This window comes from Mustela nigripes, chromosome 13 (assembly GCF_022355385.1).
Source record: "Mustela nigripes isolate SB6536 chromosome 13, MUSNIG.SB6536, whole genome shotgun sequence".
Lineage (NCBI taxonomy): Eukaryota > Metazoa > Chordata > Mammalia > Carnivora > Mustelidae > Mustela > Mustela nigripes.
Genome location: NC_081569.1, coordinates 108671069 through 108698977, shown reverse-complemented (window position 1 = coordinate 108698977; position 27909 = coordinate 108671069). Strand labels below are relative to the sequence as shown.

Here is a 27909-nt window from a genome sequence, read left to right as displayed (position 1 = left end):
AAGAGGTTGTCCCGGCCATAGATGCCTCTGCGAGGCACATGAATTTAATGACAACTATAGCTTGCTGAGCTGGACCTCACCTTTCTTTGGGTCACTTAATCCTTGTGAGGACTTGGCAAGGTAAGCCTGTCACCATCGTCATGTGTAGCTCAGCCAACGGATGCCAGAGAGAGGAGGTTACCTCCGGAGGGCACACAACTAAAACAATGTCAGAGGCTGGAATCCGTCTTAACCACTCTGTGGGGCAGCCTCCAGCAAATGAAGACAAATGTGGCTGGAAGGGCAAAACGAACCGACAAATGGAGACGTTGTTTTGGATGTAGTGAGGGCGACGAGAGAGGGGATGGGGCGAAAGGGTAAGGCATTTCTGATAAACGGAGAGAAGAGAAAATATTACTGAAATAAACAGGGGAAGCTGGTATCTCAGCAACCAGTGAATGACCAGAAGTTTTTTCTCTCTTATTTAAGAATTAGGAAAGGTGCAGGCAACTTGAAAGCCAAGAAAAGGAAAAGGAACCCAACAGCTTGTGTGATAAATTTCATCCTAACAAACTGCTCCAAGAGGAAAAAATGTTTCTAGGCTGGATGGATTTGCAGCTGACTTTTTGTCAGAGTATAAAGCAGCGGTTGCCAGCTCAGGGGTGGGTAGATGATGTGAGTGTGCCGCTCGAGTGTACATGAGATGGAGTGGGGGGGGGGGGGGTCGTGGCAAACTGAAGGGTAGGTACCTTTTCGAAAAGGCTGTTGAAGGATTGCAGTTGATGAGGAAATGCTGGCCTAGTGCTGCCAAACCTGATTTTTTTTTTTTTTAGAAGCCAGAAATATGTATCTTCATGAAAACTTTCTATTGTTCAATTTTGGCCACTAAATCACATTAAAAATACACATGTGGACAGATGAAAGCATTTGTGGGTGAAGTTTGGTTCATCACTTACCAATGTTCTCCCTATGCTTGAAAGGATACTTTTATGTGTACTGGTCTCTCTATTTGGAATTTTTTTCTCCCTAGTCCCCACCTTTGCCTACTTGACAAACGTGTCCTTATCCTTCAAAGCTGACTAGGATGTCACCTGCCCTGAGACATTGTCTTGGAATCCTCTTTTCCTGAATGTGTCCATCACTTCCCCCTCTCTGCTACCTCAGTACTAAGTATTCATTCAGGGGGCAGGCTTTGGTTTGCTGGTCACCCGCCTCTTCTGGCCTATGGGCCTCTTGAAAGAAAGGGCTTTATTTTGGTAACCCAGACCCCAGCAGTGAAGTAAACAATTTTCAATGACCATGAGAAAGAGAAGCAATGACTGGCACACAAAACAAGGGGGATTATGGTGACTTTTGCAGTCAGTAGGTGGGTATTATTATTATTGTTATTAGTAAAGATTCCATTTATTTATTTAACAGAGAAAGAGCACGAGCCAGAGGGGGGAATAGAGGGAGAAGCAGACTCCTTGCTGAGCAGGGAGCCCGATGCAGGGCTCAATCCAGGAATCATGACCTGAGCCAAAGGCTGACGCTTGACCAACTGAGCCTCCTAAGCACCTCAGTAGATGGGTATTGAAGACTCTGGTTGATTAAGATGACTGAACATTGAGGAACGCCTGGGTGGTACAGTCAGTTAAGCATCTGATTCTTGGTTTTGGCTCAGGTCATGATCTCATAGTCGTGGGACTGAGCCTTGTCTCAGGGTCCACGCTCAGTGTGGAGTCTGCTTCAGATTCTCTCTCCCTCTCCCTCCCCACTCACTCTCTCTCTCAGATAAGTAAACAAACAAACAAATAAAATCTTAAAAAAATATGATTGAACACTGATGACAGGATTTCTACAACAGTTTTGCTGCCGTCAACCCACTGGTGCAAACCTGTTCCAAAGCCAGCAGGAAACAGGTATCAAGACAAAGAGTGAGAACAACAGTAAGAAAGGCACAGGGTGGGGCGCCTGGGTGGCTTAGTGGGTTAAGCCGCTGCTGCCTTCGGCTCAGGTCATGAACTCGGAGTCCTGGGATCGAGTCCCGCATCGGGCTCTCTGCTCAGCAGGGAGCCTGCTTCCTCCTCTCTCTCTGCCTGCCTCTCTGCCTGCTTGTGATCTCTCTCAATAAATCTCTCTCAAATAAATAAATAAAATCTTAAAAAAAAAAAAAAAAGAAAGGCACAGGGTGAACAAGATCATGAGAGAGGGCAAAAAGAGGCCAGAGGCTGACACAGGGATAAATGTTTTGTCAAGAAATACCCATTACTTAGGAAGTCTGGACTTAGAATTTCAGGTTTAGAATAATAATTTCATTATTATTCATGAAGAATAATAATCTTTGGGCTAAAGTGTAGCAAGGTGTCTGGCACATGCTCGGTGTTCAGTGAGTTATTGACAAGTAAACCCAATAGTAGTGTGGACGTGTGCAAATGAGGAGAGCTGGCTGGAGAGTAAGAAACCCAATAAGGACAGGAAGAGGGAGGCAAAAACAAGTGGAGGGATAACAATGAATATTTATCACCGATTGACACCAAATATTTACATAAATGTGGTTGACTTTTGATAAGTGTAAAGAATTGTAATATGCATGATATGAAAATATCCTTTAAAAATAAAAAGCCCTTTGAGACTAAAAAGAGATGATAGATGAAAAATGCTTTGGAAGTTGGAAAGTACTGAACAAAAGGAATCGAATACGAAAAATCAGAACTTGCAAGGCATTTAAACTATGGGGGAGAATATGCACATTAAAATATGGGGCTTCTGGGGAAAATAGTACATTATATGTTAATAAAAATACGGGGTTCAGTATATAAAGAAGAAGCCTCAAACCTAAGGGTTTCTTTTCAGAATCTAGGAGGGAAGCAGAAGAGGATGGTGGTTAAAGCAGTTTCACATCCCAGCTCTGCCCCTTTCGAGCAGTGTGACGGTCTCCTCCCTGAGCCTCAGTTTCCTTTAGGAAAGTGGAACTAATAATACACACACTTCAGGGGGTTGCTGTGAGGATTAATTAAGACAAGGCATGCAAAGCGCTTGGCATAAAGCCTAGCACACAGCAAACACTCCATAGATGCTAGCTGTTATTATGAACTACTTGACAGGAAAGTCAGGGAGCAGAGAAACTTAAAGCATCTCTATAATTACATGTATTGTGATGAAACAAGTTAAACTCTTGCTTGGATTTCTTCTAAATTGGATTTCGTAAGCTAAACATGATTCTTTCCATATCCGAGAGCAGTTGCTAGGAGAAACTGGCAAAAGGCAATAAAGTGGTGAACTCAGCCATTGTTCTTAAAATAAGTATGAAACGAGATGGGAGGCTTTGGAGTGACTTCTTTTCAGAGGGGAAAAACAACTTCCTAAATGAGAAGTCAAGCCAGGATGCTGACAACATGATGGTGGATATAGGACAGAAGCAAGGGACAGAGACCAGCTCCTGCAAAACATACCAGCTGATTCTCTGGGTTGGGGGGGACCTCCTTATTGTGAAAAATGCACACTGGACTCACACGCAATTGTCTGTTCTGTGGAGCTATATGTCTATGTGCCTTAGCAAGGGAAGTTAAACTGAATGTGCGAGGAGGAGGTAGAAGATTGGCATACATAGGCATGTACCTATTTTACAGAAGGCAAAATAAATGGTTGGAGGAGACCATTTACACCATGGTCAGGTGCACAGGGTGACACCCACAGATCTGGATTAAAGTTGCTCCCATGATTTTCAGCTGTGTGAATCCAATATTTCATCTCCCTAAGACTGTTTTCTCACCTGCAAGATGAGATGCACGTTATCAGCCGAGAGGCTGAAATGAGACAGAGCCTGTAAAGTGTGTGATATTGTAAGAACTCGATGAATGGCTCATACTGATAGTTCTGACATGATATTCACAGAAGTAGGAAGTGTTGTCTCAAGTACATGTGAGATATTCTCATGTATTGCAACCGTAAAAACATAATCCTATTTAATTCATTTCTATTTGAGTGTATTGCTTAGTCTTGGTGCCTATAAGAACATTTTAAGAAGAGAAATGCATATATTTTTGTTCACAAAGGATTTGTAAGTAATATTCTTCTTGATCGGTTTAGAAGGGTGATTCCTTCTCTGCCCAGGGCATGCATTTTGCGGGGTTAGTTACTTTAGAAGCCTTAATTACTTTAAGGTTTTATTTATTTATTTATTTATTCATTTATTTGAGAGAGCGTGAGCCTGAGTGTCGGATGGGGGTACAGAGAGAATCTCAAACAGACTCCCTGCTGAGCTCAGAGCTCAACTCAGGGATCGATCTCAGGACCAGGAGATACTATGATCTGAGCTGGAACCAAGAGTCAGATGTTCATACCTGGCCACCCAGGTATGCCCAAAGCTTTAGTTATTTTTTAAAAGAAGCAGTTTCTGAAACCTCTGGCCCAGGTCTCTGGGTTTATGACTAATTCAATGAGGAGGTAGATTCAGGTTATGGAAATATGATTTAAAAGCCTCCTGGTTCTTCTTCTGTTGTGTCCATTTTAGTGTCTTCTTTTGCACACATCTTGTTAGTAACTAGGAGACAAAGATTTGGTCTATATAATTTCCCCGCTGGAATCACCATTCAACATGAAGCTCTCAAGAACGAAGACACGTCGGTGAGAAAAGTTCCAGCTGTGAGCTGGTTGCTATCATCTGTCAGCAGCCCCTTGGATTTTCCAACTGGTCACCTGCTGGTTTATGTTACTCTTTTAGATGCTGTTTGGGACATATTCCAGGCTCTCTAAGTGGCTGTTCATTAGATGGTGAACAAATATAACCCTACCAGATGCTCATCTAAGTTTTTCCTAAGGAAATCACAAAATGCCTTTTATGGGGTCATTTCAATGAATTACATTGATAATAAGCAGTGAGTTGTCAAATATACATATATCTAATAACTCCCTTTACTCGCACTCACTACAGCAATTGGATATTTCAAAGGTTATTGAATCAAATGATAAGTGCTTCAGTGGTTTAAATTCGCCAGGTTTCTTTCTTAACAAGAGACAACGATGGCGGAGAAGAACGCTAACCAAATGGTCCCTTCCAATCCACCTAGAACAGAGGGGACAGCAGGAAGCAGACTGAACTTCAAAGCAAGAGTCTACGTCGCTCACCCACCCTAGTTCTTCTCTCAGCGTATACTTAAAATGGAATTCAAATCGGACTGTACCGCTTTTGCAAGCTTCACACCATGCTCGTAAGTGAGAGGTTTCTCTTTCATATACAGCAAACGGGCCAAGGTTTTGGGGTCATCGCGGAGATCAATCTGACAAAAAAAAAAGAAAAACAAAACAAAACACAAAAAACCCCACATGATAAATTCACTGTTTTTTTTTGTTTTTGTTTTTTAGATCTAACCTGAGATTTTAACTGTGAGTTTTTAAACCGTGGTGTGGTAGAGATTCCCTGTCCCCCCACTCCCTCAAGATCTATGAAGTCGCTCAGGTTTCTTTAAGGAGGCACATACACATGTTGCATCTGAAAAACTGAAGTGATTTCTTTGTAAATATAAACATCAGGTTTTCCATGTGCTTTCTTCTTCAAAAGCAAGTCCCTCTGGGGAGCTGAGGACTTACACCAATAATCCCATAGTTGTCTCAGGCGTCTTTGGAATTCCCTGTTTATTTTTAGATCCCACTTCTAAGAGGTGCACCGTGATTGATCAGTCTTATTACCTTACGGTGATGCCTCATTTGATCCCCAATTATATTACTCGTTTCTTAATAGTCTATTTCCTGGCTCTGAATCCATCTTTGTCTTCACACGCACCGGGATCAAGATTTGCCTCCTGTGAGGATCTTCTAATGAATGTCACTGCAGGTTCTGAAGCCGCGTCCCAAAGAGGAATTCCCAAAGGGTCTGCTTAAGGAATAAGCATTAATCTTTTCAAAGGCAGAACGGCTTTGAAAATGGAGTATATGTTTGGATTAGTTTTGAGAATTTAATTAAATATTTTAGTTGCTTTAAAAATCTCACTGTGTATGCAAACCTATGCATACATGAATGGGTGTAAATGTGGGCTTGAATTTTAAAGAAAAACAAATATATTCATCTAGTAAAGTTCCATTTATAAGCACGTTGCTCAGCTTTACTAATTTGTGGGATGTTTTCTTTTCTAGTCTCGGTTGTTCAATGTAGTGCCCACCAATTATAAAATGGGCTCAAATTGCACAAAGATGTTAATGCCGTCAATATTTTGGCAGCAGGGATCATGTTTGGCTATCAATATGGCCAAACATTATCATTTGGGGTTAAGGTAAAAGACTGCATTTAAACAATTATCTTGGGGTGCCGGGGTGGCTGAGTCGATAACTGTGCCTTCAGCTCTGGTCATGATCCGAGTCTTGGGATTGAACCCCATATCGGGCTCCCTGCTCAGCAGGAAGCCTGCTTCTCCCTCTCCCACTACCCCTGCTTGTGCTTCCTCTCTCGCTGGGTCTCTCTTTGTCAAATAAATAAATAAAATCTTAAAAAATAATAAACAGTTATCTTTCAGAGTTGAAGCTCTAACTATACTCTGATTTTTGGATGTGTTAATTATCTGTCCATATCTTCTCTAGGAAGTACTTTTATTATTTTTAAACATTTCTCTTTGTTAAACAGAATAGAAAATGAGAAATAGAAAGCAGCATAACAGTAAAACCCGTCAGCATTATTATGTTTCTGTGTCTTCGGATAATAATTTAGGTTTTAGCGTAGCGAAGAACACAATCTTTTCAAAACTATAAAAAGTAGGAACAATCTCTAAAACATTTGTGCAGTTGGCTTACTGTTGGAAATTCAAATTATAGAACTTTATTAGCTTTCGAAACACTTCAAAGCCTTTGACAATCACAGATTTGTTTATCTGGTACACCTGTTTTTCACTTCTTTCCTAAGCTCTGGAAGACCAAGAGGTTTAAAGGGGTGTAACAGAGAAGTCAAATTCTGTCTTCCTTCTCCAGTGGTGTTAAGGGCTCTCTCTCATAATGTGCCCATTCTGACTGCTGGGGTTATTTTGACATTCACCTATTTTGTGACTTCCAAACAACTGTAGATTTCAGATATAAAACATATTAGGCAGTGTGATGGACATCCCATCTCCTTCCTCCCGCTCAAGGCTGGAGAAGGGCATCTGTTTCAAAATGTACTTCGTTATTTATTTATTTTTTAGAAGATTTTATTAATTTATATGACACAGAGAGAGAGAAAGAGAGAGAGAGAGAGAGATCACAAGCAGGCCGAGAGGCTGGCGGGGGCGGGGGGAGCCGACTTCCCGCTGAGCAGAGCCCCATGCTGGGCTCCATCCCAGGACCCTGGGTTCATGACCTGAGCCGAAGGCAGAGGCTTTAACCCACTGAGCCACCCAGGTGCCCCCGTACTTCATTATTTAAAACTAAAAAGCAGAGAGATTAATTTTGAAAGACCACCTCAAAACCTCCTGCTTCATATTAAATAGCTCCGTTGTTTTCTCAACCATGGGCTAAATAATTATGCAGATCTTAAGAATGGCTGTTTAACAATGGAATACTATGCAGCCATCAAAAGAAATGAAATCTTGCCATTTGCGACAACGTTTGGAACTAGAGCGTATCATGCTTAGTGAAATAAGTCAAGTGGAGAAAGACAACTATCATATGATCTCCCTGATATTAGGAAGTGGTGATGCAACATGGGGGCTTAAGGGGGTAGGAGAAGAATAAATGAAACAAGATGGGATTGGGAGGGAGACAAACCATAAGTGACTCTTAATCTCACAAAACAAACTTAGGGTTGCTGGGGGGAGGGGGTTTGGGAGAAGGGGCTGGGATTATGGACATTGGGGAGGGTATGTGCTTTGGTGAGTGCTGTGAAGTGTGTAAACCTGGTGATTCACAGACCTGTACCCCTGGGGATAAAAATATATTATATGTTTATAAAAAATAAAAAAATAAAAAAAAAAGAATGGCTGTTTATCGGATTGATAACATCTGAGACACTCTTCTCTCATGTTGTTGAAATAAGATGTCTAAGAGACACCTAAAGGGTCTTTTTTTGCCACCCTCCTGCCCTGCCCACCTGCCCGCCATCACTGTCTCTAACCTGGGTCCCTATGAGGACATAAGGCACATGAGGCATGCAGTCCTTCAGCTCTGGGACCCATTCTTCCTGGACGTTGTGGTAAGAGGCAGGATTCACGACAGAGAAGCAGATCAAAAACACATCAGTGTTGGGGTAGGAGAGCGGCCTCAGCTGGTTGTAGTCCTCCTGCGGGAAGAGCAGAGTTTGTACAGATTAGGAAAAGGCAGGTCCCCCGATTCCTTCCTGGCCCTGGGATCTGGTGGTTCCCTCCAGGCATTCCTAGAAATAAAGAAGCCGTCAGTCAGGAAAACACCTTTTCCTTGTGTATGGAGATTGTATACTGCCCCCCTTGAAAGAAGAACTTAAAAAGAAATTTTTTGAGCAGGTTTAGTGAGATCATGTACATGCTATGAAGTTTACCCACTGAATGTATATAATTCAATAAGGATTATGGCAATTCCCTGTCCCATTGGAATTATGTTGTATTGAATATTATTTAAATTAGTGTGCCATTGGCCAAGGCACAGCAATTCTCTTCTTATACAACTTTTAAAAGTTGCATACAAATTTAATTTAGAATAAGCTAGCTATGAACATAAAACAAAGAGCTGTTGCCAAATCAGACACCACAATTTTGTGGAAATAATATTGTGTGAGGGTTTAGAATTCAGACTTTGGCTAAGTCTACCTAGAGGACATCGTGTGGCCTAGTAAATAAAATACCAGAAAAATTATTTTTTCCCCAAAATCTTTTCAGATCAGAATATGCTCTGGTTGAAGGGTCCCTGGTTACAGAAGATGTTTATGTATATGCTGTTTCTGTGGAAGAGGAAAAAGACAAAGTAAAACATTGGATCATCTCAACTTTGGGAAAATGTCAGCAAGTACCTTTTGTATGTGAAGCGTCTTAGGAGGTTCCAAGGTAAATCTGCCATTTCAATATAACATTTTCTGTTTTCATAGAATTTAGTAACACATAAGCCAAAAGTAATTTTATGTGTGTGTACTTATACTATATAAGTATATGCTATGTATATGTTCATGTCTGCACACACCACAATTTACATACTGGTCATATACACCGTGTGTACTTCATATATGCACACACGCCATGTACATGCACACACTACACATACATAGAGCCATGAAATCTGTATGTTCACGCTTATCACATACTTAGATGTAGGCAACATATCATTTCATTTATTAGCGTCCTGACTTCTCTTCCTAACACTAAGAAAAAGAAGCTAAAACCTATATATGTTCATGGCAAAAATTTAGACCTTACCTAGGGTAATACATATGGTACAAGAGAAAGCTTGTTTTTGCCTTCTTTGTGATCTCTCCTAGTTTTTCCTCTCTTCCCAGAGGGAGCCATGATTGAGCAGTATCCATCTGAATTTTACATACTTATAAACAGGTATAATAGACATGTGCTTAGTTTAAAAAAGATAAATTGATGGCATAGTTCCTATTATTGTGCCACTTGATTTTTTTAAACTTGCTATGTCATGGATATTTAAAAACATCAACCTTGTGCTCTTTCTGTTGACTCTCATGATGTCTTTATAAAAAGGGAGAACCTACATACATACGTGAACACCTGTGACTGGAAGGGAGTCCCTGGGGAGAGGGCATGCGCTGATCTACGGTGAGCTTCTCCAAGTACCTGGCCTGCACAGACTCAGCCCACAAGGCTGCAGCTATAACCACTGCTAATCCTACTAAAATCTAAGCAAAGGTTTTTAATTACCTAAACAAAATCCGTGTAAGACGGCAAGGAGGCTAAAAAAAAAATCTCAAGTCTTAAAAAGTAAATTAATAAAAAAATGAGTTATAGTTGATCATTGATCATATTCCTATTAAGCAAATAATCAGAGATGATTGCACTGCTGAATAAAGACGGGTCATACTGGGCTGCTGGGCTGGGCCTACTGGTTGCATATCAGTTAAATTGTTCCCTCTGTTCGTGTATGTGGTGATGGTGGTGGCAAGGCAGTGGGAAGTGGACAGCTCATTTCTTGTCATTATCCCCTCTTCTGTAACCAAACCTTCTTGCCCACGGTCTCTGCACACTGCTCTCCTTTCTCTCTGGGGCTTTGCCTTAGGGAGCAGCTGTGAGGTCTGACAAGCTACGAACTCTCCTTCCCAGGCCGCATCTTACAGCTGTTCACGATGCCACCTGCCCTCTGCCACTTCGTCCTCCCATGTGGATCGTGATAAAGGGAGCAGGGACCTGCTGTTCTTTCTCATGCCCTACTTAGATTCTGTCCACAGCATGTATTCTGGAAACCCCGCCCACGGGGTGGTGTGGTGACCTGCTAACGAACACATGGCTTTCTGTTTGCCATTTATGGCAGAGTTTTCATGAGAATCACCTGGGGGATGTTTAAGACCATCCCAACATGCTGGTAGCCAACTACCTGCCTCTTTCCCCTCACTCCAGGACCAATTAAATCACTGTTTTTGGAGATTGGGCTGGGAATCTGGGCATTCTGGTATCATCGGTTTGGAACTGACGTGGAATTGAGAATAACTGATTTGCGTCCTCCTTATCTTCATCATTGCTGAGGTGGGGTCAAGGGCTTAGCATGAAGGGTCAGGCATTGTTTCAGGCACTTACACGCATTGCTTTGTTGGTTCTTCACAATAGCGCTGGAGAGATGGCAGCATCCACATCCTTATTTCAGTTATGAGCAAATTAAGTTTTAGAGAAGTTCGGTAATGAGCTAATGTCTCAGAACGATTAAATACGGGATGGGCTGTTTAGCCCGAATCCAGCTGCAGCTCTTAATTGTGACCACATTATTTGCTCAGCTAAGAATGTTAAGGGACAGATTAAGCATTTTTTTTCTCTTTGGGAAATTCAGTTTTCTGGGACTCTTAATACGGACTCATGCTTTTACCCAGAAATCTTAGAAATGTAGGACTTTGCAGGTTTATGATCTATTTCATGGCCTGCAGTTGCTAGTAATTACCACCAGGTGGCAGCAGATACTGTATATTTAAAACCTCAAAGCCAAAACCCCAAAACCGCACCATCAGAACTATATAAGGTAGGAACAAATAACTAGTTGTCTGAAAGGATCATGTTGATTTAATTCTATAACCAGAAGCTATCAAAGCACTTCTAGAAGAGCTAGGAAGACCATGGGTTGCTGTGGGGACTGCAGGTGGGAGTGTGAGAGGATTTTGGGTTTTTGATCATTTACTCCTGGCAGGGTAGCCAGGGCCCTCCAGCAGAGGGACTTTGACTTTGTCCTTTATGGGGCCTTATCTTGCTCTGTATTCTGGATATCTCTTCTGTAAACACCTTAGTTCTGCTGTGTAACTCCATTCAGAATGATAGTCTCCTGCACTGTTAAAGATGCTCTATGAAGTCTAGAAGGTGAATAAGAATTGACTTTCCACTTGGGGGACAGAAAACGAAAATATAGAAATAACTAGTTTGTCCCAGCTGATATGTTTTCTTCAACAGGGCACATTTTGAGCCTAGGTTGGATGACCACCTGTGGAGATGCGGTAAAGCAGCTCTGAGAAATGGAGAAATGGTCTAGCTGGTAGTTGAGGCCCCTTACAATGTTGAGACTGAGAATGGAAGACCAGGTCTTGAATGTTTCTAGAGGAGACAGTTCAATCTAAAATTGCAGCGTGAGTGGAGCTTTGGGGAGGCTAAAAGGGACAAGGGGGCTGGGTAGGGGGTGGGTGGTTCAGGGGATAGGGAGGACGCTGGGGCAAGGTAGGCTTTTGAGTACTTTCCACTCACTTTGCTCCAAAGGCGGGAGACTGGTTTGAAGGCAGATCCAGGGCTCTAGGATGACTATGGGACTCTGTGACGAAATAACAGTTCATGGGTAGCCACGTCGGATGGCCACGTGATTTCCACATATGTCTGGAACAGCCAGAGCCTCATGGTCCAGGTGGTGAGGAAATGAAACAATTCGACCAATCCTCCTCAGACTTTCGACACCCATGCATCTTGTTAACATGTGGCTTCTCATTCAGCAGCAGGGCTGGGATGAAGCCTGAGAATTTATTTCTAACAAGTTTCCAGGTGATGCTGGTGTTGTGGGCCCAGGGACCACACTCTTGAGTTACAAGGAGAGTTGCATTGAGTCTCCCCCCCCCACCCCAAACCCACACCATTCCCCACACACATTCAATTGGAAATAGAATTCTGCTTCCAAGTCCTCTTGGGATTAGTGACATTTATCCCAGATTTTAGCATAAGTCTCATTTTCATTTTCTCCCATAAGTACACTCATATCTGTCAGGCTTGGGCTGGAAAATGTGCGCAAGAGCCAGGGGGTGGGAGTGTAGCAAAGCGCTTCAAAGCCTGGGCCAGGGAGACACATTCTCTGGGTTCAAATCCTTGTGTGACTACTGTGTGACACTGGGTAAGTTCTCTCTGCCTCAGCATCTTTATCCGTAAAATGAGTGGGTAATAGTGTTGCCCCATAGGGTTTTTTGAGAATAAAATGCATTCGTATGTGTTGACTGCTTAGAGCACAGTCTTGAATGTAGTAAGTTCTTCAGTGGCCGAGAGACCATCCCATGAACAATAGTCTCAGTGTCCCCGCCCGCAGCGGATACCAGGGCTGAATCTGAAATTCGCTTGTTCTAAACTGAATAGTAACAAGACCCACATGATTGCATACTCTAATTTCACCTCTGAATCCATGTCCCTACAGCTTTATTATTTTTTAAAAATGATTCGAGAGGTAAGATTTTGTCCCGAGGTTCCTTTTATTAATAACTCGTCATGTTAGCAAACTTCTTCCTAATCTCCAAGTTGCACGCTTCTAAAACCACATTAAGATGCTTATGAGTAAGAAAAGTCGAGTTGCTCTCTGGGGAAAAACATTTGTTTTGAGCCTTAGGCAAACTTTCTGTGGAGGGTTCATGCCAGATTCTGTGCTCCAGATGGCCCCTTGGGGTCAGCCAATGGCCACAGGGAAGGCTCATGTCCTTCTGAGTGGACCCTGGGTTACCATGAGTGAACCCCAGCTGTACTTGCCTCCCATGCCTTGTCAAGCTCTCAGGGGAGAGATGGTTCAGAAATCAGGGCAGGTGAGGACACGCGGTGTACAGTCCTGGCTGAGGGAGGCATGTGGCTGACGGCCTTTCTACCCCCACACTTCCCTGGTCACTGGTGACGGCTGAGCTCCTGGGGGCTGTGGCTTTGCATTCCATGCTTGGAATGCAACATACAGACAGCCCCCCCCTTCCCAATCCTGTGGGTCTTGTGTGCAGAGAACCTGTGGGTTCATCCTGCCGAGAAACCCAGCTCCTAACACCAGGAGATCCCCATTCTTCCCTGGCAGTGCCACCAATGCCACGTTTGCAAATGTGGCCTTTGAGAGGTGTTTCTCCTGGAGTTAGGCCTGAGGGGTCAGGATCTGAGTAAGGCTTCACCCACATGCTCGTGTAGCCGAGGGCCCACTGACAGGAGGAGGAAAGATGTCTGCTGCCGTGGCTGGCTCTGTCCTAGGTGGCTGGGAGCAGGACGGGAAGATGCCTGGCTCTGAGCCCTGACCTGGGACAGACTGGTCCCCCAGTCTGGCATTCCTTGGTTAGCGAATGCCCAGGCTTTGCTGGAGCATCCCTGCCCCAGCATCCTGTTCTCTGCTTGGTCTCTAAAGACGCACTTGACATGTACTGGCCTGCAAGTACGTCACGGAAAAGTCGGCTCTGGGACTCTTTGTAGCCGAGCCAAAGATCTGAACTCTAGAAATCCCTTCCAGAGAACCTTTCAGTAAGACACTACTAGGGGCTCAGGCTGTGCAGCCTGACTTGGCGTGACCTCAGTAGGTTTTGTGTCCAGGCCTGGCCTCGCTGCCTCTCCAGGGTGAGCTGAGCGGAAACACGCAGAGTCAGCCTGCAGAAAATCCCACACCTCACTGCCTAAACTCACTGTCTGGAATTCTGTCTCACAGCTGAACCAGAGTTCTGATGACTTTGTTTTCAAAGGATTCTATTCCAAGTCCCAATATTTGTTTGTTTTGGGGATTTGGGGAGGAAGTTCATGGGTAATTGCAGCAGCAGGTGTTGGACTTCATTCTGAACTGTCTTTAGCAAATGCTTGGTGGGTTCCTGAAGGGCCAGGAGCCTGTCTTGGGGGGTGCCTGGAGACACCGCCGTGATGTGTCCAAAAGGACTAGGTATGACCACATGGACAGAGCTAGGTTAAAGCATTTTGTCTAGGGCTGACTTTGAGCATAGAAATACCAAGTTCCGATCACTTCACTTTTTAGAACATGCACCTCTTGAGGTTGTGTTCATTGACTCTGACTCACAGTTAGTTCAAAACAAAAAGGAGGGACACTACTTGCTGGTTTATTCATGTAAGAAAATCTAAATATTCCCAGCAAGATAGCATTCTAGAGTTGGTTTCAGAAACTTCTTTCTTTCTTTTTTTTTTTTTTTTTTTTTTTGCAGTTCAGGGATTAATCAGTTGGTTTTGAGATCACTTCTCTTCCTTAGTAACTCCGGCCATCATGCGTATTTTTGAATTAGTTGAATGTCCCTTAACCTTGTGACCTCAGTGACATTTGCTGGAATATAACTGAGGATAGTGGATGATCCTACCTGAGGCCAGCAATGGGAATTTTGGGATTGTGCTTCTAAGTTAAACGTGTCACAAAGCCTGATTAGCAGAAGGGTAGAACCAGGGGAATCAGCTCAGGGGAGGGGTATATTTTCTGCTGCACCCTCCTAAGGTTAAAGCCATGCCCCGATCGCCAAAGACTTGTAGAGCAGTGCTTCTCCTATAGGTCATGTGGGGATCTTCTGAACATGAATTTTCAGATTCGGTAGGATGGGCTTGAAAATCTGCATTCCTAACAAGCTCCCTTGGTGATGTCGATGCTGCTGGTGGACCACACTTTGAGTGGCAAAGTTCTAGAACAATGGTTCCCTGCCCACCCCCAGCACGGGGCTTGAACTCATGACCCTAAGATCAAGACCCCACTGAGACTAAGAGACAGTTGCTAAACCGACTGAGCCACCCAGGTACCCCCAGATGTGTTTCTTTAAATGTGGTGTACAGACCAGCAGCCACAGGATTAGGAAGCATGTTAGAAATGCAAATTCTTGGGCCCCATTTCAGACCCATAGAATCAGAAATTCTGGAACTGGGGCCCAGGGACCTGGATTTAACAGGACCTGCATGTGATTCTGATCTCTGCTTAAGACTGAGAACCACCACTATTGTACAAAATGAATTACATGTCACCCTTTAGTGTAACACACTCCAATATTTAATAATCCTTTGCTGCTGGAAGGTCTCCCTTGGGTCTGGCCTCAAATAATTTTGCTTAATTACTCCAGGTCTTTTAGGCCTTCTTGAAGTAGTATGTTAAAAGTCCTAATCATAGAATTTTAGACCTAGAAGAACTTTAAGATGTGTTCTGATTCCTCTTCCCCAAGCTGCATGTACCCCTATGATCCTTGTCCACGTTTGAGCTTTTAAAGCAGCGGGCAGAAAGCATTAGAGTACAAGTTAAGTTGCAGAAATGTCTATAACCCACGTGTGATATTTTATCAGCGCCCATCACATCTTCTGTGTCAGAAGTTTGGGTCATTCTATTTATTTCAAGTTGGAGCTTAAGGAGCTTATTTTTATACTGCCTTACAGCTTTAAGTCCTATACTAATGTTATTTAAAATTTTTTTTTTTCTAAAAAGGACAGCAGTGGGAAAGACTAATTAAACTCTACAGGGGCTTTTAAACAGTTTTATTGGATTTGAAATTAAATAGAGGCTTGGGGAGGTTGTTCTGGGGACAATGAATGGATAGAAGTTAACAATTGTTATGGATTGCTACTGAGGGGGAGAGCACTGGATGGGTATGAGGGGCACACGTAGCTTTTCAGAAGGCGAGGGAAACAGAGAAGTTTCAGAGCCAGGCAATAATCCTTGCTGTTTTGAACTTTTCAAAACTAGACTGTATTTATGAATGCTGACTGTGGAGATCAAGGGTGTAAACTCCTCTCTCTTCCAGGATGTGAGTTTCTGGTGAATGGGGACACCCTAATAACTATATGACTGAATGAAAATAGGCAAATTCAATCCAAAAAACAGAGTAACTCTATTGCTGCAAGGCTTTCTGGTGGAGGGGCATTCAAGCAGCAGGTGCACGGACACCTTGGTACCTTAACCCAGAGGAGCCCAACCGAGTTTGTGATTTAGGCATTTGAAGCATCGTCTCCTAGTTCTGTGTCTTGATATCGATGTGAGAAATCTCCTCTACCCCCCAGTTCCTGAGAGCAGCTGGCTAACACAAGCATCTTCAAATGAAGGGTCGCTGACTCACTCTTACAAGTCTGGAGTCTGGTGCAAGATTTTTTCCAGGTTCCACACTGTCCAGGCTTACCCGACATCAGCTTCTGATGTCCCACAGGCTTTTATAGATGGTCCTTGCAAATACACACAGAAATCCCCCCAAATTCCATTTCTTATTATTTATCCTAGTACAGAGTTTTCAGATTGAGCAAAAAGACCTATCTCCAGATAATCGTGAAAAAAAAAAAAAAAAAAAAAAAAAGCCCAGACAAATGCATAACTACAAAGAACCATAACCGGGAAAGTCACAGTAGGAAAGAGCATGGTCAGTGTTCACTCCAAAGGACTTAAGATGTATGAGTTTGGACAGACTGAATAACCTGCTGATTTTGACCTAAATAAATGACCCAATGGTAACAAAAGCTCTATCAAAGAAATTGGGCCACAGCCATCAATTGCTTAACCCATGAATTTGTAACATTAGAAACCTTTCATAGTGGAGTGTAGGATACAAGGAAAGAGAGATGAGGTGGCATTTTGATCCATGGAGGGCACATGCTAGTTAATAAGTGTGGAGGGTTCTTTCTAATCCATGGCCTTACATTACCGGTTGGCCACATTCTCCATCTTGAAAATACATCTCCGACAGAGTGAGAGCATTCAAGAAGCTTAGAGAATTTAGAGTCAACCTCTGGTTATTCAGGACTTGACCCTCACTTTTGGAAATCATTCAGGATCCTGGCTTGTCTTCTTACTGACACTTAATACATCTCCCTCCCCTACCCCCACCCCCATCCCCCATCTCTTTTTGGATCTTTCCACAGCTCATTAGACAATTCACATAAAGGCTGGGCAAAGAATATGATGTGAAAAAAAATAGATGAAATGAAAATTTATAAAATTGACTCATTAATCCCGAATTTGGAATTGGCATGGGTAGGAAGAAATTGAGGTACTTGGCCAAACAACATTATTTTGGTTATCGATATACACCAACCAATGAATGAATAGTTATTTGCTCATCAACACTTTGAGTAATGTAACGATTTGGCTTTTTTGTAATTATAAACGTTGTTAAGATATTAAGAATGTGCCATTGGTTGTCATTTTGATAGACAATAAATTTGTCCCAAGTGATCAGAACAGGCCATATCTGTTCCTACATGCCTAGCCACATGGATCATTCTCTCCACTCCTAAACCCTTGATGAATCAAAACAGTGACACTGTACCTGTCCTGCGGTGTCATACAGTCCGAGCAAGTGTTGCTTGCCTCCCACTGTCACGGTAACTAGGGGAAAAGAGAAGAGGAGAGTCCATAAATGCAAGTTTTCATCAGGAGGCTTCACATTTCTCCACGCTAGCATCTTTCTGGGCGGTAAGGAGAAGCATATGCCTCACCCACGTATATTCTAAACCAAGCTGACCGCATGATTTCCAAATGAAAGGCAACCTTGGCCTGCAGTGAGAGCAGATGGGCTCAGCCAAGTTCCTAATTTTTCAGCTGAGATGAGTATTATTGGTGTCGTGAGGGCGCTCTGTAGGCTACTCATGGATCCCTATTAGGCCCTGGAATATCAAGCTCTTGAAAGGAAAAGGTTGCTGGAGCCTTTCTTGGTTTGGTTATTTTTTCCTTTTATTTCATTTGAGCCATGTTTCAGGATATAGAACTGTGTGAGCAACTTCTCTGTTTGAAATCTTTCTGCTATAGTCTGTCTCTGCAATGTTAATAAAACCATGAAAACCAAGACTAGTGACTCACCTATTTTATAGTCTATAAGGCAAAGCTAATAACGAAATGAGAAGGGCTTAACATTTATTTTTAAAAAGTTTTTTTTTTTTAAAGATTAAATAAGTGCTTTAGCCCACCTGATTTATTACAATATTGAATGTTAGGTGCAGGAGATGTTGTCCGGTTTTGCTTTCATAGACCTGAAGGGTGTACATAGAGTGGAAAGTTGACAGTTTGATTTACCTAGCAGGCTTACTGCCTTGCCAAGTAATTGTGCCCCAAAGGGAGAAGTAATAGAGGGATACAGACCACTCTGTACCTGTCTGGAAATGAAATAGAGTCCCAACTTGAAACTAAACCGAGACGGATCACATGGAATGCAAAAGAAATACAACCTCATGGTGAATAGAAAGAGTGAATTTAAGCGCCCCCCTTTAATCTCTTTTTAGAAGAAGGAAGTAAAATGTGAGGGAGTCTGTGATTTTTTTTCTTAATCAAAAAATGTGCAAATACTGTATAAAAATGGTTTTTGGTTCCTCCAACCATTAGCTATGCAGGAAAGACAGATCTATGGCGGGGGAACCTTTGTCACCGGCTTCCCACCCCTGCCCACCACCCTGTTCTCCAGCCTGATTGAGAGCTGCTGATTCAGGACTGATTGGGCCTGTATTGGTTCTCAGGTTCCTGGGCTACACGAAGGCTAAGTACCTCTCAAAGGCTCATCCTCTGAAAAGCATTGGTTTAAAAGCGCTGCCTCCCTAGACACGGGGATCGATGTTTCTCATCTACCCAGATCGACAAGTGTGCGGCTGGATAACGGGGCTGCAGCCGCTCGCCGGGAGCAGCTTTCAAATGTTGACCTGATGGACTCAGCTCCAAGCAACGCCGGCACCAATGCTGACAGAAGAGGGGCTTCCCAACGTTTTGATTTCCTTTCCTATCAGGCGAGCAATGGGAATGAAGGTGAGACTGGGTCGCCCGAGCTCTGTCCGGACCCATTTCCCTCTCCCTGCATGCTTGGCGCGCGCTCAGATGTTCCTGAAGTCTGCCGAAGTGGTTTCTTTCATGACCAATTCGTTACCTAGTCATGGGTCAGGAATGAAGGGAAGAAATCCAACCATTACAGCATGGAATTTCCTGCTTTGGTGAGCCCAAGACAGGCGGGTCGGGGCTGGAGGGGGAGGGAAGGGCTGTTGTGGGGACCCTCCTGGCGCGTCCCGCGACCTGCAGGCCCAGGGCCATCTCCAGCGCGAGCACCAGATGCCAGATCATCCTCACGGCCCCCGTGGGCGCTGCAGATGTTCCTCATCAACGGCTCTGACCTCTGTTGTAGGAGTGCTGCGGCTCCTCCCTCCGGCCCCCGCTTCCCCCCGGCCCCACCCTTTGCTCCCCCTGCAGCCTTTGGGAGGAGACTCCCGCAGAGTTGGCCCTCTGTCTGTCCTTCCCAGGGTTTACGGGGTTCCCGGACCGCACTCAGTGTTGGGACTACAAAGCCCAGCTAGAATCCCTCCTGTCCTGGAGGGTGGGGAGGAGGGGTTCACCCGCAAGGCCTGGTGGGGCACCGAGCCACGTGGTAAACACCCTGCCTGGGCAGCGCGGAGGGCTGTGGGAGCACACAGTAGGGCCATTGCTGTTTTACTGGGCATGCGCGCACGTGTGTGCGTGCCGGCGGGGGAGGGACCATGCGCAGCGCACACACGTACACACGCATGCGCACACACGCAACGCGTGTCAGAGGAGGCTTTCGGGAGGACAGGTGTAAGCTGTGTTCCAGGGGTGGCCGTGAGTTGATCAGGGCACACTAGGGGAGGGACAGGGGTGGCTCACCAGCTACCCCGGGTTTATTGGGGGAGGTGAGGCCGAATAGGTGAGCGCACATCGCCCGGCGTACTAATTTAGACTTTTCCCCAAAGGCTTTGTAAAGCTACGGAAGTCCTGAATTCTTTCTCCCAAAGAAAGCGAAAGAGAAAGAATTGAAATAATTTCCTCGTATTAAGGATAAAAAAGGGGGGGGGTGCATTTTTCAGGTGGAAGTCTCATCGGCTTTCAGCTTTGTTGGGTAACGGCTATCTACTCTGTGTATTTGGCCAGCCCTGGTGGAGGGATCCCAAAAGGAGGGGCAGCGCTTGTACCCCTAGCCCTGGCAATCACTGTTGTTCTCTCTTTTCTGCTCTTTCAGTCTCCCATTTTATTGGAGGGAGATAAGTGGATCCCACGGATGATGCTAGGGAACACAGAGGGACAGAACCAGGCATTCATCATCACAGGCTGTCCAGAGTGCAAATGGCTTTATGAGTCCTTATCTTAAAGGAGCAGTGGAAGCCTTATGGCTTGCCACCCTGTGTCCTACAAAGTTCTTCAATTTGGAAACACATGACAGCTGGAAAGGCCCTAGGATGCTGATAGTAGTGAGGATGAAAGAGCAGGATCTTCTAAGTCCCATGGTTCCGTGTTGGACACCTACCTTTGCTGTTCACCATTTGTGTGATCTTGGGAAAGTCACCTAACATCTCTGAGCCCCGCCTTTTTTATTTGTTAAAAATGGGAATAACATCACCTACCAAAGAGAGCACCTGTAAAGAGCATATTAAATGAGAAAATGCCTGGCACACAGCCTGGTCTGTAGCAAGCGCTGAACAATTGTTGCTCTCCCCTCCTTCCCTTCAACAAAGGCTTCCTGAACCTTTAGTAAGGACAGGGACCTGTCTTGCTGTCCTCTGAATCCCCAGTGCCAATTAACTGGAACAAAATTTCATAGTGTTTGTGAATTATTGGTCACTTTTTTTTTTTAAACTTTATTTATTTGAGAGACTGAGAGTCAGATCACAGAGGGAAAGGGAAAGGGAGAAGGAGAAGCAGACTCGCCACTGAGCAGGGAGCCCAATGCAGGGCCCCATCCCAGGACCCTGAGATCCTTACCTGAGCTAAAGGCAGAAGCTTAACCCACTGAGACACCCAGGCGCCCCTACTGGTCATTTTCTACCCCCAAATGTTAGCTATTTAGATCTCTGTCTTCTATCTCCTGCTGGATAGGAAGACCTTGGAGGAAGAATGTCCATACTTCCTATCCCACATGGTACACAGCACAGTTCCTAGTATACACAGTTGAGGCTGAGCACATGGTACAGAAACGGAACACCAGGGGCAACTCAGGTGGAAGAAGTCCTTCAAAATGCACCGAGCTGCAGCTAGAAGCACCCTGGCAGGACATGGCCTGCTGGGAAGGTACAGCCAGCTAATCTGCCTGGCAGACCGCGGTCAGGCTACGGTCAGGCTACAATCCCAGAACACTGTCTATTCTTGGAGCTATTAGAGTTGTTTACTGAGTGTAGAGGGGTTTTAAAGAGAGTGTGTCAGATGACCTGATAATGGCTCTGTTGGTTCTCTCAGTAAAGTGTGAAAAGTTGCCTGTTAAGATGTAAAATGAAGGCCTTCTTCTCCAAATCCTTTAAGATCTTTGCTTCCTTGTGGTTCTTTGCACAGACATGAGTGGTTAATTTTGTGAGCTGAACGAGGTGCTAATGAAGTCGAAGTCGGGGGTGGGGGGTGGGCTCTCTTGAGCATCACCCAGAAAGAAAATGTCCCGGGTGGGCTCGGAACCTGCTCCCCTCGGCATTTCAGTCCCCTTGCGTCTGGCCCCATGTGTCATTTGCAAACCTGGATGAGGAAGTGTTGGTCATTCCCTGAAAGCCAGGTCAGACCCTCAGCCCAGCTCATGAGCAGCACGAGGCACTTGATCCAAAGTCCCTCCCTTGTTTGATGGTGGGCTGGCCGTCTCATCCGCCAGGAGCAGTCTTTGGAAGTCAACTTGATGCATCAGTGATGAAGCCAAAGAACCGCAATGGTGGGAATGCCAGGTCAGCCGGGTGGAAGCCGCCCTTTCCTTCCCAGCACCTAGCCAGCTGTCCGCATGGCTCGTGTGGAGTGTACTCTGGGAGGTAGGCTGAAGCAGACCCAACGAGGTGTGCGCATGTAATACCCTAAAGGTGCTATTTTGGAGGAAGAAAAACTAGGTGATATATCTAGCAAGAAATAGAATTTTAAAGAAGGTCAGAAACGTGGCTCTCAGGTAAATATAGGATGAAGATAGGTCAAAGATTTATTAACTTATTGATGAGGGAACCAGTAAGGTGACAAATCTAATGCAAGGAGCATTTTGAAGAACTGACATTTAGAGGTACTTAAAAAGAAGAGCCGTTGGAGGAAGTGACTAGGTTCAATGGGAAACTAGTTGTTGTTCTGTGAAAAAGATAACCTTCCACGTTGTCTTTTCTACTAAATGGGAATTCTTTGCGTGTCCACCTGTTAAGATTTATAAGTTAACATGCACCTTCAGAAAGTCCCAAGTTTTTAGTTAGCAGAATCACACAAAGGTACATTCCCCTAGATTGTTAGTCCCTGGGAGGAGGGTTGCCCCTACAAGACAGCGAAAGGAGAGTTTCAAGCTCTTAGGCTTATATCCAAGTTTCAGATAATTTTTGTTCATGTCTGAATCCAAGTCCATGCTTTGTGACTCATTTGCTGAGATGTTGGGCAAGCCAGTTGGTCTCTCACCTGGGAAATGAACAAATCATGTTTACCCTAAGGGGCCATAAAAAGTCTTTCTAAGTTGTTCATAGTCAGGGGTAATTATCACAACAGTCTGTCTGTGTCTAGGGGGCTGTAAGAAATGGAGAGTTTTAAATGAAAATTCTTGATCATGACTTTGATCATGCCTAGCTGACTGGACACCTTCAGGAGCAGCCTCACCTTTCCCCTCTCTGAACTGACCCTCATCCTCTACTCTTCTTCCTTTCTGGAAGAGCCTGTCTGGGGCAGTGAGTTATCTAGCTTCCCTGGCCACTCTTAGGAGCTGCCTGTGTGTGTTTGTGACCTGGTTGAAGCCTCAGAGTGCACATGTCCCTTTTATAAGGGACCAGTTCAGAAGCATCTGAGACTTTCTTCAAATTAAAGTAAGTTAGGGCATGCCTGGGTGGCTCAGTTGGTTAAGTGTCTGCCTTTGGCTCAGGTCATGATCCCAGAGTCCTGGGATCAAGCCCTGTGTCTGGCTCCCTGTTCAGTGGGGAGCCTGCTTCTCCCTCTGCCTCTGCCCTTCCCCACTGCCCATGCTCTCTCTTTCTGACAAACAAATAAAAATCCTTAAAAAAAAAAAAAAAAAGTAGGTTAGAAAACTGTATGAAACTAGAAATAAAAGATACATTTTCCTAAATAGGAATGTTGGTGAATTCCTTCCTGGTCAGTTTCAAACTTCCAGCATTCACGATCCTCTTTGTTCATGTGGCGTGAAACCTTTTTCACCCGTCTTCACTGGCCCACCCCAGCTAGCTCTTTCCCCTTCTTTGCTTCTTGTTTGCTGAGCAGCAGGCTCTCCCTTTCCCTCTACCCTTTTCCTCCCCTACTTACTCTCCAAATAAAAGTTGCCTGGGTATGTCTCTTATTTGATGTGCAGGCATGAGGTCTTGTTTCTGTAGAACACAGACCAAGGAGAAAACCCACCAAGCTACCCAAGAATCTGTTTGGATTCTGAGCTGAGGTCTTGTTGTTGTTATTGTTTTTGTTGTCATTGTTGGGTCTGTATATGGGTCCTACAAAAATGAGAATTCCATGTGAACCGGCTACCACATATCTGCAGGCATCTTCCATCCCTGGTCATGTTTCTTTCTCTTTTAGGCATTTAGGAATCATGACAGGGGATTGGGTTTGTAGTTATTTTGACGTGTAACCGCCCTGGATTTTAGGTTGGAAGAACTGGTTGAAACTGTGGACTTACTGCAAATGAACTCTGGGAGCTTGAGCAAGCCACAGCTTCCCTAAGTCTTTATTTTTCTTATTGGAAATTTGGGGAGCAAGAGAGAGCGTGGGTATGATGATTTCGTACAGCAGAGCTCACACAGGTGGAAGAAGGCATCACTGAACAAATGGCTTCTTAAAGAACAATTAACTTTGAGGACAGTGCTTGTGGGAACAAAGCTGCCTTGGTTCTGGGCATGGAGTGTGCGTCAGGAAAGGTCTGCTCTTGCCAGTACTTGTCTGATGATGGAAGAGAAGGAGGAGGAGGAGGAGGATGAGGCAGAGCTTGTTTAGTTCTAGGACTCTTGGAGCCAACTGGGGATGAACACACTTATAGTATGTTCCTGTCAAGGGTTTTCAAGGAATTTCACAAAGCCATGATTCCATGACATCCACAACCTGGAATTTCGGAGTTCTGCTTGGCCTCACTTTTCCTTCCACGACATTCATCCTGCCAATTCTACCTGCTTGGCAGCTTGGGAATCTGAGTCCTCTTTATTATCCTTGCAGCTGTCCCAGTGCGGGCCTTACTTCCCAGGCTTGTCAATGGCCAAAGCTGCCTAATCCACATCCGGCCTCCAGACTCAGCTGCTGTGCTTTCCTTACTGCCACCAGAGTTCATGCAGCTGTGGCTCCCGGACATCTCCAAGATAAACTTCAAATACCTTCCAAGAGTTTACTGGCCCTGACTTACCCTTCCAACTCTCTTTTATTTTTTTACCCTCCAGTGATCCACAGTTCTTACAATCTATCATACTCATGATGCCTTTGCTTAAGTTAGTCCCTCCGGAATTCTGGAAAAAGAAATTCTGGAATGCTCTCTCCGCACTTGTCAGTCTGGAAAACTCCCACAACCATAATACTCCCTTCCATAACTTGTTCTTGATTCCCTCCAAATACCTGAAGCCTCTTTCTAGGCCTCCTTGCTCCTGGGTCATACAGCATTGCGTATTGTTTATTCTCGTGTCTCAGAGTTCAGCGTCGGCCTGCCCTGTAACTCCACAAATGGTGGCTGAGTGACTGATAAGTGCATTAAACTCTACCCAAGTGGAAGGTTTTCTCCGAGACATTTATTTTCTGTAGATGAGTCTTGGGCATTTTCCAGAGGGTCACCGTGAGCTTCTCTGTACAGTAATGGGCAGGATGGGGTCACCAGCAATGGCGTCCTCCGCTGGAGCTGGCCCACCTACTGTGAGAGATTGCCCTGGCAGTGGGGCTTTGCTGGCTGGGATCTGCGTTTGGAGCCCTCTGCCCCTTTTCCAGATAATTCTCACCAGCCTGGGGCTGCCGGATTCTAGACCAGCAGAGCATGTTTTTTTCAGGATCCCTGTATAAAGAGATACTTTTAAAAAATGCCAGCTTCTTCATAAATTGCTTGAAGAACCCTCATAATTGTTGGGTTGGCTGTGAAGTATGGTGGAATAGATGCCTAAGGTGGGTTCAATTATAGCCTTTTGACGCTGTGATCGAAATGTTTCGTGGCAGCCACCAGGGGGAACCAGCTAAAAACACAGATTCCCTGGTTTCACATCCTGCCCCTAAGATTTTGACGGAATAGGTGTGCGACAGGACCCAGATGTTTGCTTTCTTTCTTTCTTTCTTTTTTTTAGTTTTTACAAAGATTTTATTTTTTCGTTTGTTGGGTAGGGGAGAGAGCACACAAGTAGGGGGAGTGGCAGAGGGAAAGGGAGAAGCACACTCCCTGCTAAGCAGAGATCTTGAAATGGGGCTCCATCCGAGGACCTGTGATCATGACCTCAGCTCAAGGCAGACAGACACTCAACCATCTGAGCCATGTAGGCACCCTGGATGTCTGCGTTTTAACCAAGCGCTTCAGGAGACTGATTGAGATCTGAACCTCTGTTTTCTCATCTTCCAGATGGGACTAATGACAACTTGATTATTCTAGAGTAATCCACTTCAGAGAGGTGTGAATATTAGATGAAATAATATGTGGGAAAATCATAAAGTTTACCTAATGCTGCACAGATATCTTTTTGGCCATGTCTGACCTATATAATAGGAGAACGAGGCACTTTGGGTATAACGACACTCTCCCCTCCTTGTTTAGAAATAGTCACTGTGGAAATGCAAAGATCGGGTAAAGATGAAGGTGGATTGGTGTGTTCCTGTGAAGAATTTTCGAAGAATTATTGGCCCATAAAAATTCCATCAGGTACCAGCTATAAGTACTTAGAAAATATGATGGAAAGTATCCTTTTCAAAATGACAACAAAAACTATAAACTGCCTAGTAATGTACAAGACCTTTCTGGAAAAAGCACTCTGCAGAGCAACATAAAAGAAGGGCATGGAGAAACACGGATCTGGACAAGAAACTCTATATTAAAAAGATGTTAGGCCTCCTCAGTTTAATAAGTTTAAAATAATTCCAATAGGATTTTTGAACTGGGAACCCTGCAGAGTGATTACAGTCATTATATGGAAAGTGAAATTGGTGAGGATAGCTAATAATTAAAAAATGATAGGATAAGTGGGTTAGGATACATTAACATGTATTATAAGGTTATACTAATTAAAGAAGCATGGCACCGGCACGAGAATCAATGAAACGGAATAGGAATCTCAGCCATAGAGCTGATGCTACCTGCGTAAGAATTTAGTATATAAATGGCAGTGGAGAAAGATGAAGTAGTCAATATATTGTATTTAGACAGTTGGTTACTATTTGGAAATAAAACAGCAAGGGAACACCATAAAGAAAATGATCAATACATTTGATTTGAAAAAAAGAAAGAAACATAAGTGTACTGGGAAAAAGTAATCGCGATATATGAAGGTTAAAGAAGGTTATCTTTGATACATAGAGTATATTCTAATCAATAAGAATAATAACTGATCCAGAAGAAAAAAATAAAGAATATGTATAATTTACAAATAAATTAAGGGCCAGTGAATATTGGAGTGAAAATATTCAAGTTAAACAAGATAAAACCTCTGGCCTATCAAATTGACAAAATGAAGAGAGTGGCACCCAGTGTTGGTGAATACCAGAATGTGGAGGAAATGTAAATTGGTTCAAGTTTTCTGGCAAGCCATTTTTCAATATAGATCAAATGCTGAAACACGGGTCTGTCTCTGACTCAGCAATTCTATCTCTACGGTGTATCCCCAGGAATAATCATACATATGTACAACAATATATTTATATAAGACAATTGATCACCAAAGTATTTATAGTTGCTAACAGAAACCTAAAAGTGCAGTAATTGGGAATTGGGCCCCTTCAGTTATGGAGCAACCTTACATTGTAAACTTTTATTTTATTTTATATTTTTTAAAGACTTATGTATTTATAGTAGAGTGAGAAAGAGCTCTGGGGAAGAGGGAGAGGGTCAGAGAGAATCTCAAGCAATCTCCATGCTTCGCAAGGAGTCCAATGTGGGGCTGGATCTCATGACCCTGAGATCAGACTTGATCTGAAACCAAGAGTCTGACCCTCAAAGGACTGCCCAACCCGGGCAACCCCCAAATGTAACCTTTTAAACAATAGTGAGAAGTGAGGTAAAATAGTGAGGATATAATGTCTGATAGAAAGAGATAAAATTCTGTATTTCCTCTATAAAAACATTTACAGAAAATGCTTTTTATTCTTTTCTGTACTTTGTTATCTTGAACACGTAAGTCAGAAAAAAAATGATATTTGGGTGCTCCTCAGTTGTGGTTATCGTTTTATGATTATCACTGTTCTATACAGATTAGATTAAATGTCATCTGGGTTGTCTTCTTCTTGGTTGCTGATGCTTTTCTTGTCTACCACTCTGACTGTAAGTGAAAGATCAAGACACCAAAGTGGGATTCAATCATAAACCATAGCACTGCTTCTTAAATTCATCTTCTCAGTATTTTTCAGAGCCTACCAACAGCCTTGTAGCTTTGTCCCTGTGCCCCACTCTTCACCAGTGCTCCTTCCGTACATATTTTAGTCTTCTTTCTGCCCACACAAGGAAGCCCAAGGCTTGTGGGGTGCTCTCCATTGGGCTTTGGAGGGGAGGGAAGCTGAGTAGTCAGAGGTATTTTCTTTCTTCCATAGCAGTGGGGTTGGGGATAGGAAGAGAGGGAAGGGGAAGAT

At 43.9% G+C, this 27909-nt stretch overlaps 1 protein-coding gene across 1 annotated transcript in view; it reads right to left on the bottom strand.

Annotated features, from left to right (window-relative positions):
- RHOJ (ras homolog family member J) overlaps positions 1-27909 on the bottom strand; it is a 79134-nt gene that overhangs the window by 6339 nt on the left and 44886 nt on the right. The window contains exons 2-4 of the mRNA XM_059373341.1: positions 17528-17586; positions 8036-8200; positions 5145-5240 (exon numbers count right to left, since the gene is read on the bottom strand). Coding sequence (XP_059229324.1) covers positions 5145-5240; positions 8036-8200; positions 17528-17586 — 320 coding nt within the window. The remainder of the gene's footprint in view (positions 1-5144; positions 5241-8035; positions 8201-17527; positions 17587-27909) is intronic.